This window comes from Podarcis melisellensis (assembly GCF_964234715.1).
Source record: "Podarcis melisellensis genome assembly, chromosome: 8".
NCBI classification, from domain to species: domain Eukaryota; kingdom Metazoa; phylum Chordata; class Lepidosauria; order Squamata; family Lacertidae; genus Podarcis; species Podarcis melisellensis.
The window spans coordinates 56,125,119-56,141,558 of record NC_138540.1 but is presented as its reverse complement, the minus strand read 5'-3'; the positions used below and the strand labels follow the sequence as shown (position 1 = coordinate 56,141,558).

General features: G+C 46.1%; 1 protein-coding gene across 1 annotated transcript in view; it reads left to right on the top strand.

Annotated features, from left to right (window-relative positions):
• CPNE2 (copine 2) overlaps positions 1–16,440 on the top strand; it is a 79,697-nt gene that overhangs the window by 9,852 nt on the left and 53,405 nt on the right. Inside the window, exon 2 of the mRNA XM_081922713.1 lies at positions 14,814–15,010. Coding sequence (XP_081778839.1) covers positions 14,843–15,010 — 168 coding nt within the window. The 5' untranslated portion in view covers positions 14,814–14,842. The remainder of the gene's footprint in view (positions 1–14,813; positions 15,011–16,440) is intronic.

The following is a 16,440-nucleotide window of genomic DNA, read 5'->3' as shown; positions in this document are numbered from 1 at the left end:
GGCCCTGGTTTGAAGCACCAGTTACAATCATGACCAGGAGCGGTCTCTTAATCTCCACTGTCATGAGCTGACATAACGATGGAGGCAATCTCTTAGACTTGCTGGGTCCAGGGTTTGTGTGTTGTGTGTGTTTGTGTTTGTGTATACACATACAATCTCTGTAATGCGTACATCAATAAGAGACTGGAGCCTGCTCTGGCCGGCCAGTGTCCTTTCCCCCCTTTCTCTGGTCCCATCTGCCACAAACTGCCTTGTGGACAGGAACATCAAAGGTCAACCCCTCTTCCAGGAGGTCTGGCTGCTTGATCTTCCTTTTCAGTGTGTAACTTTGATATATCCATTGTATCTTATCAATGTTTTGGCATCAAGCCAACAAACAAGATGCAGAATGACTAAATATATGACACAGGTAAAATATTTATTTTTATTTATTTTTTGCACTTTGTATATATGCACATATGCATGGTGTCCCCATCTTTCCTCCAAGCAGCTTGTGGCAGCCTGGCCCCTCCCACTTCATTCTTTCCCCTCCCAACATCCCTGGGTGGTTGGTTAGGCTGAGACCAAAATCACCTAGTGAGCATCATGGCAGAGTATAAATTTGGAGCCCGGTCTCCCTGGCCCTCCTGCGGTGTTCTAGCCCATTGGGGTGGGCAACTGGTGCTCATCAAATGCTATTGGGTTCCCAACTCCCATCAGCCCCACAAGCATGGCCAGTGGATAGAAAGGTGGAAATTTGCCCTAAAACTTGCTCCGACCATAATGCTGTGAAGATGGAAATGAAACTAACACCAATTGGTTCCTTCAGATGGAGGATGAATGACACTTTATTTAGGAACGAAGGAGTGACAAATGCTATTGAGTTCCCAACTCCCATCAGCCCCACAAGCATGGCCAGTGGACTCAGGGATGATGGGAGTTGTAGTCCTCCAGCAACATGCGGAGGGCTAGAGGTCCCTTTCCCCTATGCAAGTCCTGACCCCAGTCCTGGCTCTATAGTAGACCTGGAGCTCTTTTGTCTTCAATGCTGGCTCCAGGGGATCTTTGGCAGGGTGCCCTCAAAGGATTCCTTCCACCTCCATTGGTGCCAGCTGTTGCTTGCTAGGCAGAGCCAAGGAAGAAGCAGACGGTGAGCCTGCCCCTCTTTCTTGACACTCCTGCTGCTGTTTTCTTGCTCTTCCCCTCTGGGCCAGAGGGAGCAGGTTGCAGTCTCGAAGGGGAGGAGGAGGAGAAGCTGGTCCAGGGGGCTTAGGTCAATGGGCCCCTCTGCTGGCGTGTGGGGCCATTGACAGATGCCTGAGCATGCCAGCCCTTGGCACCAGCACTGTTCACCTTGAGCAAACGAGCATCAAATTCACTCTGGGCATCCGCCCTATGGCAGCGCCTGGTTGCAGTTTTGTGAAGTGGGCTTCTTAAGGCCTTTGCTGGGTTCCCTCCTTGCTTCAGATTGAGGCTGTTCTTAATTAGCTTTACTTATTAGCTTTGTTTGGCTTGCTGCCTTGCATAATGGCAAGGTGGAAAGGAGCGGTCCAAGAAGCATCCCCATAGAACAAGATTCCCGTCCGCGCTCCAATCACCTGCTGACGATGGGGTGAAAATTGAGGGAGATGCTTTTTTTAATGGATCCCTTTAAGAAACAACCCGAAGCTCTTCACTTTGGTCTGGCTTTCATGAGCTGGGCTCTCTTGTTCCTGTTCTCAGACCCTTTTGTATGGACCATGTGAAGCAAGCTTGATTTCTGCTGGGGAGGACCTGAACCAGTGGCCTCCAATGACAAGATAGGAGAGAACAACTAAAGGTTAAGAAGAACTTTCTGAGGCTAAGAGCTGTTCGTGGACTGGACTGCCTCGGAAGGTGGTGGAGTCTCCTTCATTTGAGGCTTTTAAGCAGGGGTTGCATGGCCATCTGCCAGGGGTTCTCAAAAGCAGTGATAGCATCTTCCAAGAACTAGGGAGCTTCCCAGGTATCTTTTGCTCAATAACTAAGTGTGACCCGTCAGCTCTTCACCACTTGGCTGGTGGTTGGGTCATGGTCAACAACTGAGGCAGATGCTCCATGATTCTGATTCTGTGCCCTCTAGTAAAACTTGAAGTGGCACTTTCAGCTCTTCTCACCTGCAGCTTGATCAATGACCTCTGGAGGTTACCTGCAGCTGCCAGTGAGATTGGCAAGTGGCATTAATTGTGGGAATCAGAGGTGTGAGGTCCTTCCTATAGAGATCACAGTGTCCCACTCGGTTTCTCCATTCCACCAGTATTCCACTATGCTCCCTGTATCAATGCCATCCTCTTGAGACAAAGCACTACAGTTCGCCAAATTGTCTAGCATTGGTGTATAAACACTTGTACACCATCTCTCTCCAAGTGTCTTTGGCACTTGTGGCTTGACTTGTAGTGCTTTGGCCTCTCTCAATTGCTGTCCCATGCGCCTGTAGCCAAAACGCCTAGTTCTCCTCTGTCCCCATTTAATTTAACCATCTTCATTCATACCTGGGGGAGAGATTCATTCTGAACCTGATCCTCCTCAGCTCCTGATACTGAAGGAATCAGCCCTGCGTCCCTTCCTTCCTACCTCCCCCGCCTTGTGGAAATGTCCAGCCAGTTTGAATGCATGCTGTGATGTCATTGCAGCTCCTTTACTCCACATCACCGGTTGCCGTTTGGAATTGGGGGTGGGAAGCACAAACTTTTGACACAATGATGTTACGTCTCGGGGAGTAGGCGGCAACCCTTTGATCTTCATAAAAAACAACCAAGTGTCTTTTCAGCCTTTAAAGATCAACAGATTTATTGTGGCATAACCTTTTCTGGGCTAGAGGCCACTTCCTCAGGCCCATGCCAGAACAAATCTACCGGGCTTTTTTGCCGCCACAAGACTGTGCTTGCTACCCCTCTATAAATAGTTACCACTCTGCATGTAGCATCTCATCTTTGCCTTAGCGAATCATCTCTGCCTGACCTTTGCTAAAGGAAGCATCTCTTTGGAGGCGAGTAAGTGTGCTCAATGCACCTCTCTCTGCTGAGAAGAGATTTACTTCTCCTGGGTGAGCAAGTTCCTTCTTCCCAACTGTGAATAAACTCTCCAGCACACAGATAGGAATTAGCAACAGGACAGTCCACATGCGGCTGGCCTTCTGAAAATTGCCCAGGTAGGAATGCAGCTCCCTGGGCTGGGGAAAGTTCGTTTCCGCTGACCTGCAGGAATCCTGCTTCCAAGCCCTTCTCCAGCAGCTTGAAGTGGTGCAGCCCAAGGAACGCTTTCCATTTGACCCTGCCGGTGGTCATGCGAACTGGCCCCAAGTGCACTACGGTTGCATCTCATGTTGGGGTTCTGTTCCAAGTGTTCTCCGTCTACGTGGAAATTGTGTCTATCCAAACCAGTAGAACAGCCTCGCGGCTAGCAGGTAAGGGAGACAGAAAGAACTCTCCTGTACTCCCAGGACCCATATGCTGAGTGGGCCTCATTCCCCTACCCACTGCCCCCCCCCCAAGCAAGGCAGGGAGCTTAAAATCTCGGCACTGAAAAACCTTAAAAAGATCTGGCACAAAGAGAGCTTTTCTGTCTTTCTATGTTTCAATGGTGCATTTTCAACCGGCCGGCTTTCAACCACGTAAGTTTGAGATCACACAGGCTAAATGAGCATAAGATGCAATTGTACTGTAGTTGCAGGTAAATCTCAGCACCCCCTTCCTGCATTGCTGCTGGATCCAGCTGAGCACATGACTTCTGGATATCCCCCCCTCAAAAAACCCCCACAAAAATCTGTCTTTAACCCTACGGTGTGTTATTAGTACAGTTGGAAACTCCGTGTTGCCCGCCCGCAAGTGGTGATTATCTACTAGAGCTCTGCAACTCAGCGTTTCCACTCAGTGAGACTCACTTTTCTTTTAATTGCACCTTTTGAATTGTCCTGCGAGTCTCCTTCCTCTTATCTTTCTGCCAGGCTCCTTAGCTTTGTGTTAGCCAGGCCTGGTGTCTCTTGCATTCCACCGATTCTCTTTCCGTTTTGTCGGTGTAAACTGACCGAAAGAATCCCCACGCTTGCAGACGCACGCAAGATCACGATGTGTTCCATCTTTAGCTTGCAGAAGTCTATTGAGATTGAAGGTGAGTACTTGGGAGTCCCTTTGATTCTCTGCTCTGTCTCCAGATCTGCCCCCCACCCCCGCTAGATCAGGCTTCTTTTTTTAAAAAAAATCCCACCTCATATCTTCCAGAGGCAGACACCAAGGACTCAGTTCAAATTCCTGGTTAAGTCTACAGGTTTGTCTTTCTACAAAGCGGACACTGTGGAACTTTTTCTGTGAGTCCGCTGTGCAATTTGATGTTATTTTTTGTTGGTGCATCTTTGTTTTTATCACTGGTGATGATGGTGTGGAGAATGCTTGGTATTTAAGTTGCTTTCGAAAACTGCTTTGGAGAACTGTGCACCTTCCCTTTGAAACAGCATTGCTAAAGCCAGGGCTGTCTTAAGTATGTGCGGCACTGGGATTTAAAGATCCGCCTGGCACCCCCCCCCCCAGGTTGCCCAGTCCCAGGCGTGCAGGAGGGCGGAGCCGGCCGGCCACCTCAGCGTCTCGCTGGCTTGGTCGCCCCCAAACTCAAGGCGCAGAGCCATCCACAGCAGAAGAAGCCACTGTGGTGCTCCGACTGATGGGTGGGCTCTTCCCCGGACTCAACTCTTGGGTCCCAGACTCTTGGCCTGGTGCCCCTGAGAGCCCAACGCCTGGGTGTCCCGCACCCCTAGTGCCTATGGGTAAGACGGCCCTGGCTAAAGTCCTGCTTGATGTCATTGTACATGACAAATCTTTGCTGGAAGATACAGTGGTACCTTGGTTTGCAGCCGCTTTGAATTACAACCGTTTTGGATTACAACCACGTCAAACCCGGAAGTGTGTATCCCTTTTTTTGGATCACAGTGGTACCTCGCGTTACATACGCTTCAGGTTACAGACTCCGCTAACCCAGAAATAGTGCATCGGGTTAAGAACTTTGCTTCAGGATGAGAACAGAAATCGTGCTCCGGCGGCACAGCAGCAGCAGGAGGCCCCATTAGCTAAAGTGGTGCTTCAGGTTAAGAACAGTTTCAGGTTAAGAACGGACCTCCGGAAGGAATTAAGTACTTAACCCGAGGTACCATTGCACAACCCTTTTTTGCTTTATTACAACCCATTTTGGGGGGAGGCCCCATTGGCGAAAGTGTGTCTTGGGTTACAACCTGTTTTGGTTTACAACCGAACCTCTGGAACGGATTATGGTTGTAAACCAAGGTACCACTGTACTAGAGAATCCACTCTGGTCAGTGACCGACATCAATTCATTCTTGCTAGAGAATCTCCACTGGTAGGAACTTAACCCGTCTCATGTATATGAAGCTTCTTCTCATGGAGTCTAACCATTGGTTCCTCTAGAGTAGACCTTCCCTATCCAGGTGCCTCCAGATCTTTTAGACTGCAACTCCCATCATTTCAAGCGGGCAAAGCTGAGGCTGGTGGGAGTTTTGTAGCCAAAATATATGTAGGGTAGTAGGATGCTTTGCCACCTGACAACTTCAGTCCTTTTTGTCCCTCGCAGGGTTCTGTACGTAGTTGTGCTGTAAACCTAGAGTGGGGAACATGCATCTATCTATGTGTTTTTGGACTACAACTCCCATCATCCCTGACCATTGGCCATACTCATTGAGGCTGATAGGAGCTGCAGTCCATGAGTAAGCCACCTTTGTGTTAGGATTGTAGGCTCTTAAAATTGGGACATGTTTGGTGTTGGCCCCCCACCTGGCAGGTGCTGCTGGGTAGGGGGAATATTGTTGGCCTGAACCATGGATGAGGGAGAAATTCAATTTAGTATCCATTTAAAGATGAATTTAGCAAATGTGTGTTTTCCAAAACAATAATGCTGGGGTTGTTTTGGAAAGCTATGTAAGCTGGGATAGCTCAGTCAGTAGCGGGTGAGACTCTTAATCTCAGAGTCGTGGGTTTGAGCCCCACAATGGGTGAAAGATTCCTGCACTGCAGGGGTTAGGACTAAATGATCCTCGTACTCCCTTCCAACACTACGGTTTTGTGATTCTGCTATTCTGTGGTAGAGTGCTCTTGTGTTTGAATCCTGCTTGCTGGTTTCCTACAATTCTATGAGAACACTGTCATCCTTGCAATTTGTGCTTATCTAAATTTGCAATGCACTTCTACAACCCAAATGCATATGTTAGGGGGAAAGTGTACAGAAGAATTAATTTATTGGTGAAACTAACATTTTATTAGGAGAAACTACTTACAAAAATGTTTTCATTAGCCAACACGGCATACAAAAAAAAAATCAATAAAATACAGAAGACTTTTCATTTAAAAAAAATTAATAGCGAATTGTTGTTACTGAATGTCAGCTTGGAAAAAGAAGAGTACCAAAATTGGCAAGGTCCTTACTTTTTACAATAATTTTTATTAATTTTCAATTACAATCCAATAATAGCCTCATTATAACAATACCAAATTATAATACAATTGCTAATACCAATCATTCAAATACCGAATTTTATAATTTACGTGGCCACCCGCTTGCTAGATTTGATGGTTTTCTTTATTTCTGCATTCCAAAATCTTATTAATTTCAATTACATTCTGGTCAAAATAATAATCCCTTATACAACAACTGCAATATTAATAACTTCTATTCGTGTTGACACATTAAATGATTTATAGAACTACAAGTGAGGCACTAAGACTATATCCTTGTTCTTCCTGTGTGTGGCAGTTATTCTGTCTGTGGTGTTTCTTCCTGTCCTTGTAAAATGTTATGTCTATCTTTTACCGGTTGTTGCTGTTATCCGTCATGCCTTGGGTGGAGCTGATATCCCAGACAAGGTCCATTCTTCCCTGATTCGACAAGTAACTCATAAGGAGGGATGGTAGTCCAGTAGGAGAGCAGATGTTTGTATGCAGAAAGTCCTACTATAAATTGGCAGGATATAAATGTGGTTCCTAAACTTTTTCACACCCCTGCCTTCTTGATTCCACAAACTCATCACCCTTCCACCCCACCCTATAAAAAACATTATTCACACTAGCGGTTTGCACCACCCACTAAGGAAGATAATGGCACAATAAAATTCAAAAGAAGCAAAAATTAATTTCTCAATATTTATTCAAAATCCAATTAAAATTATTTCATTCAATCAGTCCAACAAAACTGATAAACTTGATCCAGTGATGCTAGTTTTTCAAAGTCTGCTAGTCATTTAGCAAGAACCTTAGATGCCATGTTTAGTAAATACACTCCACTGTTCAAGTAAATGCTTCATGCGGTGTTTGGGCTTGAAGAGGTGATGCCAGGCTCCAAATTTCTGGCTTGAAGTCACTTAGCAGCAGTCTTAATGCACCACTTTCAGTGCCTCCCTTCCTCTTAGCACCCTCTAGGTAATCCCCCCTGCCATGTGTGATACTGCCCCCTTTGGGAATGGCAGGAATAGATCAGCACATTGAGAGTCTGGAGAGCCTCTGCCAGGCAGTGTGTGGATCTGAGGTGTGAAACCTTAGGCCTGGGGGGCTGTGTGTGGCTTTCCTGGCCTTTTCTATCCAGTCCTGAAGACCCACCCTGACCCACACCCTTCCTTGCCTCCACCCAGCTCATGACCCTCTCACCAACCCTGCTCTGTACCATCTTTGAAGGTTTTTATTGGCTGTATTGTGTCCTCAGACTCTGAACATGCTGTTATTTATTTATTGCATTTACCATATATGCCACCTTTTTGTCCTCCAAGGAGACCAAGGTGACGTACATGGTTCCTCTGCTCTCTCATTTTATCCTCACAACAACCCTGTTAAAATAGGTTAGGCTGAGAGACAATGACTGGCCCAAGGTCACCCAATGAGCTTCATGCCTGCGTGGGGATTTGAACCGTGGCCTCTTCCAGGTCCTGGTTTGACAGACTAACCCCACTAGGATAGAGGGGTGTATGTGTGTTGATATTAGCCTACTGTGCAAAGGTAAAATATTTATACTTTGCTCCCTGCGTTTTTGCTTCTGGCCCTTCCCATCTCTAGCATGTGGCCCCCAGAAACTTCCCAAGGGACAAATGTGGCCCACCTATTTCTGGTGAAGGCACTGCTGGGTTTGATGGAGAAGATGGTCTGACTTTGCACATCCTGTTTTCCCTGCGTACATCCAGAGAGCTATTTTTAAGTGTGCCTGGAGGACTCGCAGGCACCCAGCAAGACTTCCACAGCCGGCCTTCATGTGAAGCGTCACTGAATCAGTTGCTGTAGAGAATATACTCCAGATGGGGTTGGTCGCATTTCTCCATAGTACTCAAAACTAACACAAATGAAGTAAAAAAAAATATAGCAGCACTGGGCTGCCTGTGGAGGGGGCTGTTTTTGTTCCTTGTGCAAGATGGTCTCACGCTAGTATGGCCCAGGGAGGCTTATTATTATCATTATTATTTTCATATATATATGTCACCCCTCTGACTGGGTTGCCCCAGCCAGTCTGGGCAGCTCCCAACAGAATATTAAAACCACAATAAAACATCAAACATTGAAAGCTGACCTCTCTTTCTCTCTCTGCCCCCCCCCCCCGTGTCTACAAACAACAGAGCCCAAACTGCTTTTGAAACTTCTTGGCTTGCCATGCCTGGCCCTGGAGAATGCTGCAAGGCTTAAAGCCTTAGTGGCCTTGTGCAACTCGGAGTTTGGCTCATTGTGCCTACAGAGAAAGGACATTAAATAAAGTAACACAATGAGCTCATCTTTCTCCCATCAGAGCAGCGGGGTGGTTGGGGCCATGTGCGTGACTCATGGCAAGGGGCAAACCAGCAAGCTGCAAGTCTGTCATTAAAACCAGGTGCGAGTTGGAGAACCCGTCAAGCTGTGAATGGGGAAAACACTCTGCCTTGTTGTTAAAAAAAGATGATGAAGGAGCAGCGCAGAAGCTTCCTGTGGCTTGTTCCTGGAAATCTGGGTGCCCCTTGAGCACCCCTGAGCAAACCCAAGGCAGATGGATGCAGGAGCGAGTGTGGGTATTGGTGCAAAACCCACGGGTCTGGTGGGCACTGGAGACCTTGCTGAAATGTGCAGAATTCCAGTGGAAATGTAACAAGAATAGCATGGAACAGTGTAGATGAAGAAAGAGAAAGGGATCTAGGAATCTGAGTCCTGCATACTGGAAAAAATGACTTTGGGCCAGGCCAGTGGACATTCCATTTCAGCCATATTTGGAACTGGCCTCCTAGCTTGGGAGCAATCAGTGTTATAGTTCAGGCTGCATTGCTAGTTTCCTGCACTGGTACTCATGGGGCTGTTGTGGAGTGACACATGCCTACCTTATCACCCTCCTGGTGTAAGGGTGAACGGCCTATGGATGTGCCTCCTCTGCATCCAGTGTCTAAATGTCTGCAGCCTGTACTTGATCCCGCAGGTACAGGTTGAGCCATTCATTCATTTTATTTGTACAGCGCTTTTCCAGAAAAGAAATTGTGCTCCAAGCAGCTTAAAACAAAAGGAGTACGTTGCAAACGAAAGCAATTTCATAATAACACAGCAAAATAACATAGCAACAGTTTCACAAAAATAGCAGGACAATAACATAGTAACTGTTTCATAATAAGATTTGCAAATTAATAGCAAATCTAATAGTACACAAAAAAACAGATCTCAGTGCTGTAAATATAACAAGATTACATAAATAACATGCAGCATCCTCTAGCAAAAATAACAAGGGAGCTTCACGGTTTGACCGTGGCCCTAGGAACACCCCTCCCATGATGTTGCTCACAGTCCCTTTCCTGCAGCAGCAGCTTCTTATAAGGCTTCCAAGAGCAAGGGGTGGGGTAGTGTTTCAGGTGTACATCTTGCAGGTCCAATGCCTGATGCAAGAGCATAGGGCCTGAAGGTTTATCCTAGCTTGTGTGCTCTGCTTGATTTTAAAATGCCAAGATGTCAGTATCTGTTTTTACAGAAATGCTCAGAATGTGCAGGTGTGCCAATGGCATTATTTAGCTGTGATTCCTGCACAGCAGCTGGGTTGGGTTCCTGCCAACTCTACAGTGCTATGATTCTAACTTAAACACTATTTTAAAGGCTTGTTGGTGCTGATCTTTAAAACCCTAAACTGCCTCGGTTCAGTATACCTGAAGGAGCGCCTCCACCTCCATCGTTCTGCCCGGACACTGATGTCCAGTGCCAAGGGCCTTCCTCGCTGCGAGAAGCCAAGTTACAGGGAACCAGGCAGAGGGCCTTCTCGGTAGTGGCACCCGCACTGTGGAACGCCCTCCCACCAGATGTCAAAGAGAAAAACAACTACCAGACTTTTAGAAGACATCTGAAGGCAGCCCTGTTTAGGGATGCTTTTAATGTTTAATAGATTACTGTATTTTAATATTCTGTTGAAAGCTGCCCAGAGTGGCTGGGGAAACTCAGCCAGATGGGCAGGGTATAAATAATAAATTATTATTATTGTTGTTGTTTTCCCTCTGCCAGGCTTAGGCCATCTCAGCCAGCAGTAGCCCCACTCCTGGGCAGAGTTTGGATCTGGCGTAACTTTACACAGGTTTAATTTACTTCAGCTTCTTTCTTCCCCAGTGGATGGGCCTTTGAACCTAACTTGCATTTTCTCCCCTCCTAGTCTATCCCTTCAGAGCTAAGGCTGGTGCCAACACAACCTTTGTGAATTTGGTTTTGGTGTGGGAAAATGATATAAATAGAACAAGCCTGCTTATTTTAAGGCTTTGGTTGCTTGAAAAGTGTATTTAAAAAAATAATAATGGTAGGTGGAAACACTTCATTCTAGTCTGGACTTATTCTCTCTCTCTTTTTTAAAGGTTTTTTTAACAGGCCTGTAAAAACAGAGTTCTGAAGGTTTATCTAAATTGGTGGGAAGTGGATGATTAATAACCCTGAAGTCTATGACCTCAGGACTTTCCCCCTTCCTGTAGACTTCCCTATATAGCAAGTTTTTGTTTGCTCCAAGTCACACTCTTTACAAACCAAAACACCTTGCAGCATGGAAAAATGTGAGGCTGGACTCTAAGACTGCCTATGCCCTAGATCTTGAAGTGCATTCTCCACATGCACACCCCACTGATTTTGCATTATAACAATTCAAAACATGTATGGAGTGCAACAAATAAACATTAGTTAACCTGAAATAACCATAATGTCTGCTTATATACAGTGGTACCTCAGGTTACAGACACTTCAGGTTACAGACTCCACTAACCAGAAATCATGCAGTGGCAGCGGGAGGCCCCATTAGCTAAAGTGGTACCTCAGGTTAAGTACAGTTTCAGGTTAAGAACAGACCTCCAGAACGAATTAAGTTCTTAACTCGAGGTACCACTGTATGTCTTTTTTTGTCTTTCAGAACTATTGTTTTTCTTAACACGCAGTTTCATTTCAGTGTAATTGACTACCCCTTCATCTATAACTAAGCCAACAAAGATTTTTTTTAACAGCCTGACCCTTATTTAAACAACTACAATTACTGCCTGAGCATGACACACGAGGGGCTGCAAGATTTCTCCCGCCTGTCCTTCAGAGAAATTCAAAAGACTCTAGTTGTTTTTGCTGCAGCGAATGGAGTAACAAAGCCAACTGAAAAGTAATTTGCTCTAAAAGCCCCCGTTTTGCACTGGCTTCAAAAGCAGAGCATGTTAGCAAATGAATCACTATTTTCCCCTTCCCCAATAATAATAAAGAATATTTAGTGAAATGCTTGGGTTGGTTGGTGCAGCTGATTGTATTTGCAGCTGCAACTCAAAGAGAAAGTTTATTTGGGAGGGGGTACATGTTTGTGTGCAGCGAGAGTTTTCATCTGTGTACACGGGCCTTGATGCATGTTCAGTAAAGTCAGGATGCATCTACCACCTGATACATGCTTGTGCACCCACACACTCTTAATTCCTAGTAGTAGTAGTAATAATAATAATAATATTTATACCCCGCCCATCTGGCTAGGTTTTCTCAGCCACTCTGGGTGGCTTCCAACAAAATATAAAAAATACATTAAAACATCAGTCATTAAAAACTTCCTTAAACTTCAGATGTCTTCTAAAAGTCAGATGTTTATTTCCTTGACACCTGAAGGGAGGGTGTTCCACACACCCTCCCTTCAGGTGTCAAGGGGATTAAGAATTACACAACTTTTAGAAGACATCTGGAGGTAGCCCTGTATCTGGAGGTTTTTAATGCTTGATGTTTTTATTATGTTTTTAGATATGCTGTAAGCTGCCCAGAGTGGCTGGGGAAACCTAGCCAGATGGGCAGGGAATTATTATTATTATTTTATTTTCCCTCCCAACTTTTCACCTCAAAGTTTAAAATCAGGGCAAAATGGAGACTGCGGGAAATAGGAACTGCATAGGAATGTATGCATGTATATCTGAAGGAGCGTCTCCACCCCCATCGTTCTGCCCAAACACTGAGGTCCAGCTTCGAGGGCCTTCTGGTGGTTCCCTCACTGTGAGAAGCCAGGTTACAGGGAACCAGGCAGAGGGCCTTCTCGGTAGTGGCACCCGCCCTGTGGAATGCCCTCCCACCGGATGTCAAAGCGATAAGCAACTACCTGACATTCAGAAGACATCTTAAGGCAGCCCTGTTCAGGGAAGTTTTTAATGTGTGACATTTTAGTGTATTTTTGGTCTCTGTGGAAGCCGCCCAGAGTGGCTGGGGAAACTCAGCCAGATGGGCGGGGTATAAATAAATTATTATTATTATTATTATTATTATTATTATTATTATTATTATTATTATTATCACACCCTAATACCTGGTGCCCTCCAGATGTTTTGGACCACAGCTTCCATCTGCTCCAACCAGCATGGCTTTTGGGGGGGAAACCCCTTAGAGAGATTCTGTTTCTGTAGCTGGTGTCATTGATTCTCTCTGCATCTGCAAGCAACTTGGAGTAGAGGGGTCCCCTAAGCATGTGCAGAGCTCTTCCCAGCCAGCTGCTATGCCTCTGTATTCAGGAGCAGTGGCTGTAGAGCAAGCCGTCTTTCTGCAGATTGAGCCCTCCCTCCTAACCTGGCTGATGTTGTTCTGCCTCTCTTACGGACATGGCTGGCCTGCCACCTTCTGCCCAGGACTTGAAACTGTCAAGAAGATGTGACATCTCTGTTGGCGGAGAAATTGAGATGCAGCTGAAAGGGCCTGGGGCCGAGGGAGCTTGGAGAGATGGCTGACCCTGAACAGGATGAAGAGCACAGCTGTCAGCAGCTGCCCACAGGAAGAGACAGCAGAGCCGTCATCCGTGGGCAGTCATGCCTTTTGTGAATTAAAAAAGAGAGGGCTGTGAATCAGGTTTTAATGCTCTCCCATAGGGAAGCAGATGCGGTCCACCGAACTGGGCAGAGGATGCTGAAGGTTTTGAGCTGGAGGGAGTGGCAGTTCCAAGGATGTTCACCTGGGTGGCCCTTGTTTCAGAGACGGAGATGTTGAAAGCAGCATGTCAGTTGGGGTTGGTCACTTGTCTGTCCAGATAGCTGCAAAGCCAGGGCGGGAACGTCTGTTCAGTCCAGGGATTAGGAACCTTCTGGGCACAAGAAGGAGCCAAGGATGGGACATAGCCTTTGTACAGCTGGCTGCATTGCAAAAGCCAATTGTATCTACACACATTTATCTCCACTGCATTATAGAATTGTATAGTTGGAAGGAACCCAAAGGGTCACGTAGCCTGGTGTGTGTGTGTGTGTGTGTGTGTGTGTGTGTGTGTACTAGAGGCATTACCATAGTTCAGTGGCATGTTCCAGTTAGAACAAAGCACTCAAGGAAGGTGTGGAGCCAGTGATGGCGTGCCTTGGGGAAGGTTCTGAGAGCCAGATAGAGATGCTTAGAGGGCCACATTTGGCCTCCTGTGTCGTTGTGAGAGTCATACCCATCGTTCTGGCCACTTTTGCCTCTGGCCACAGCCACTGTTTCTCTCTCACCTCACCTGTCAGTGGCACGTGGCCCCTGGAAGACTCTGCACCTGTCATATAGATTCCATCACGCAGACAGAAAAATCGCAATAGAGCAAGCCAATAAAAATATTCAAAATAATATAGAAGCAATATGAGAAGCAGTGAAATAGGGAATTAAGAGCAATGTGTGAATTAAGAGCAATACGAAAAGCAGTGAAATAGCAGCAAAACATATTAGCAATAAATAGCAACATCCAACTTGGCACCGTATCATTGTACTGAATGAAATAACTCATCACTAGATCAATGAACAGCAGTGAAATATACTTGCCAAGGGAAACCAATTTGGAGCAAACCTGTCTTCAATGTTTGTTTGAAGAGGTTTATGGTCCTCATTTGGAATTGAGTTCCATCAATGTGCATCTTGACACATCGCCTTATTTTGTTTTATATTTTATTTATACTTTATGTTGAATTTCTGAAATTATAGAAAAAACAAAACTTCAGTATCGTTCTCACAATGACCCAAATTGGGGACACAATGAAAATGCTAAGCATAATCGATATTAAATCGAGCTTTCGGAGGAAAATAAAGCAAAGACCCAAAACTACATCTCTGTTAGTTTGATGGAAAAATAAAGTTGTAACAAGTTGCAGTCTTAACCATAAACACAACAAAGTTAAAACTAAAAGCAATGAGGAGGGCAGCTGAAACCGAGAAGAGGGAATCTGCAAGGGAGTGAGTACACAGGATTGATATGACATTTGAACTCAGAACTTGGCTCACGTGTTTGGCCACTATGTTACATGGGTGGTCAAAGCATCAGCAAGGCTCCTCTCTCCTTGTAGCAAATGCCTTTTTATGGGGAATTTATGAGTTTCATCCCTTTCCTTGTACTAATAAACCTTTCTACCCTTGCAGATTGTCGGGAATTGTTGCTGCCTGAGCTGATGGCGTACACAACCAGCTCCAGCCCTTCCGTGCCAGTGGGGCCCCAGTACTGCGTTTGCAAAGTCGAACTGTCTGTGTGTGGCCAAAATCTTCTGGACAGAGATGTCACCTCTAAATCTGACCCCTTCTGTGTCTTATTTATGGAAGTCAATGGCAAGTGGACAGAGGTAAGGCCCAAAATGTTGCCCTGTGTCAGGAATGGCCATCCTCCATTGGCCCATGGGTGCGAGTTACAAAATGGCTGCCACAGGAGCATAACACAAAATGGTGGTTGTGGCAGAGTGGTATAATGGATTCTGTGTTGGAGAGGCTGAGACAGATGATCAGTTAACAAGAATTTTGTCATGGACTGGTTGGATGCAGAAGAGTGATGGGAGGCACCGGCTGTGGAACCCCCAAGGGAAAAAGGCTCAGAGCCAGGGGATTGGTGGTGGGACGACACCGAGTGGCTGGAGAGAGAAGAGGGAGCAGACTGGGAGGAGGTGGTGTCAGAAGCTGAGGAGGCAAGAGGGTTTAGTTAGCAGGAAGAGTCTGTGGCAGAGAGGTCCAGAATCAGCGGCAGAAAAGGAGGCTGGAGAGGAGAGGGGCCAAGAGGCAATATGCTCCTGGCAATGATAAGAATATTAAAGTTCATTTAGATAGAGAACCAGATTTGACACACATACAAGCATTTACAAACCTAATCCCGGGTAAGACATTCAAAAGGGTGAGGGCTGGTCAGCTTGGAGGATACGGATTCTCTATTTAAATAATATTAATTTAGGTTTTCACATAATACATCTTAGGAACATGATATATTACAATTCTTATTTTTCTGTGACTTCCCATATCACTCAATAATATGTTATATTGCCACTCTTCTGAACTGCCCATTTGTGAGGATGTGGATTCTCTCTATCCATCACAATCTGGCTTGAGGTCTGGGTACTGCTCTGAGGCTGCCTAGGATGCCCTGAAGGACACCCTTTGTTGGGGAAGACACAGAGGGAGTGCAGCACCATTGAATCTCTCCACCATTCAAGCAGCGTTACAAGTTATAATCCAATATTTGTAAGCTGACCCATTGGCTTTTTTGTGTGATTCCCTCACCCTGGAAATAGTAGATTCTTGCAGTCCTGGATGTGGTGGAAGGTGGTGGACTCTCCTTCATTGGAGGTTTTTAAGCAGAGGTTGGATGGCCAGGGATTCTCTAGCCGTGATTCCTGCATTGCAGGGGGTTGGTGTAGATCAGTGTATTTCAACCACTGTTCCGCGGCACACTAGTGTGCCGCGAGATCTTGCCTGGTGTGCCGTGGGAAAAATTGAAAAATTCGAAAGATTTTTTTAATAATAAAATGTCAAATTTTCGCCCACTAGGCGGGCGCCGGACTGTGTCCACCCTATTTTCCATCCGTCCTGGGTGGGGATCAGATCGGATGGGATCGGCAGTCCGCTCTCATCCGATTCCCCATAGAGAGCAGCGAGGCTCTGACATCTCCCTCTCCGCACACAGTGCGGAGACGGAGCTGTCATCCGCCGGCTCAGCAGGGATCAGCGGATCGATCCCCGCTGAGCAGAGAACGGTCCGCAACGTTTTTGTTTGCCATTAAAGAAAAAA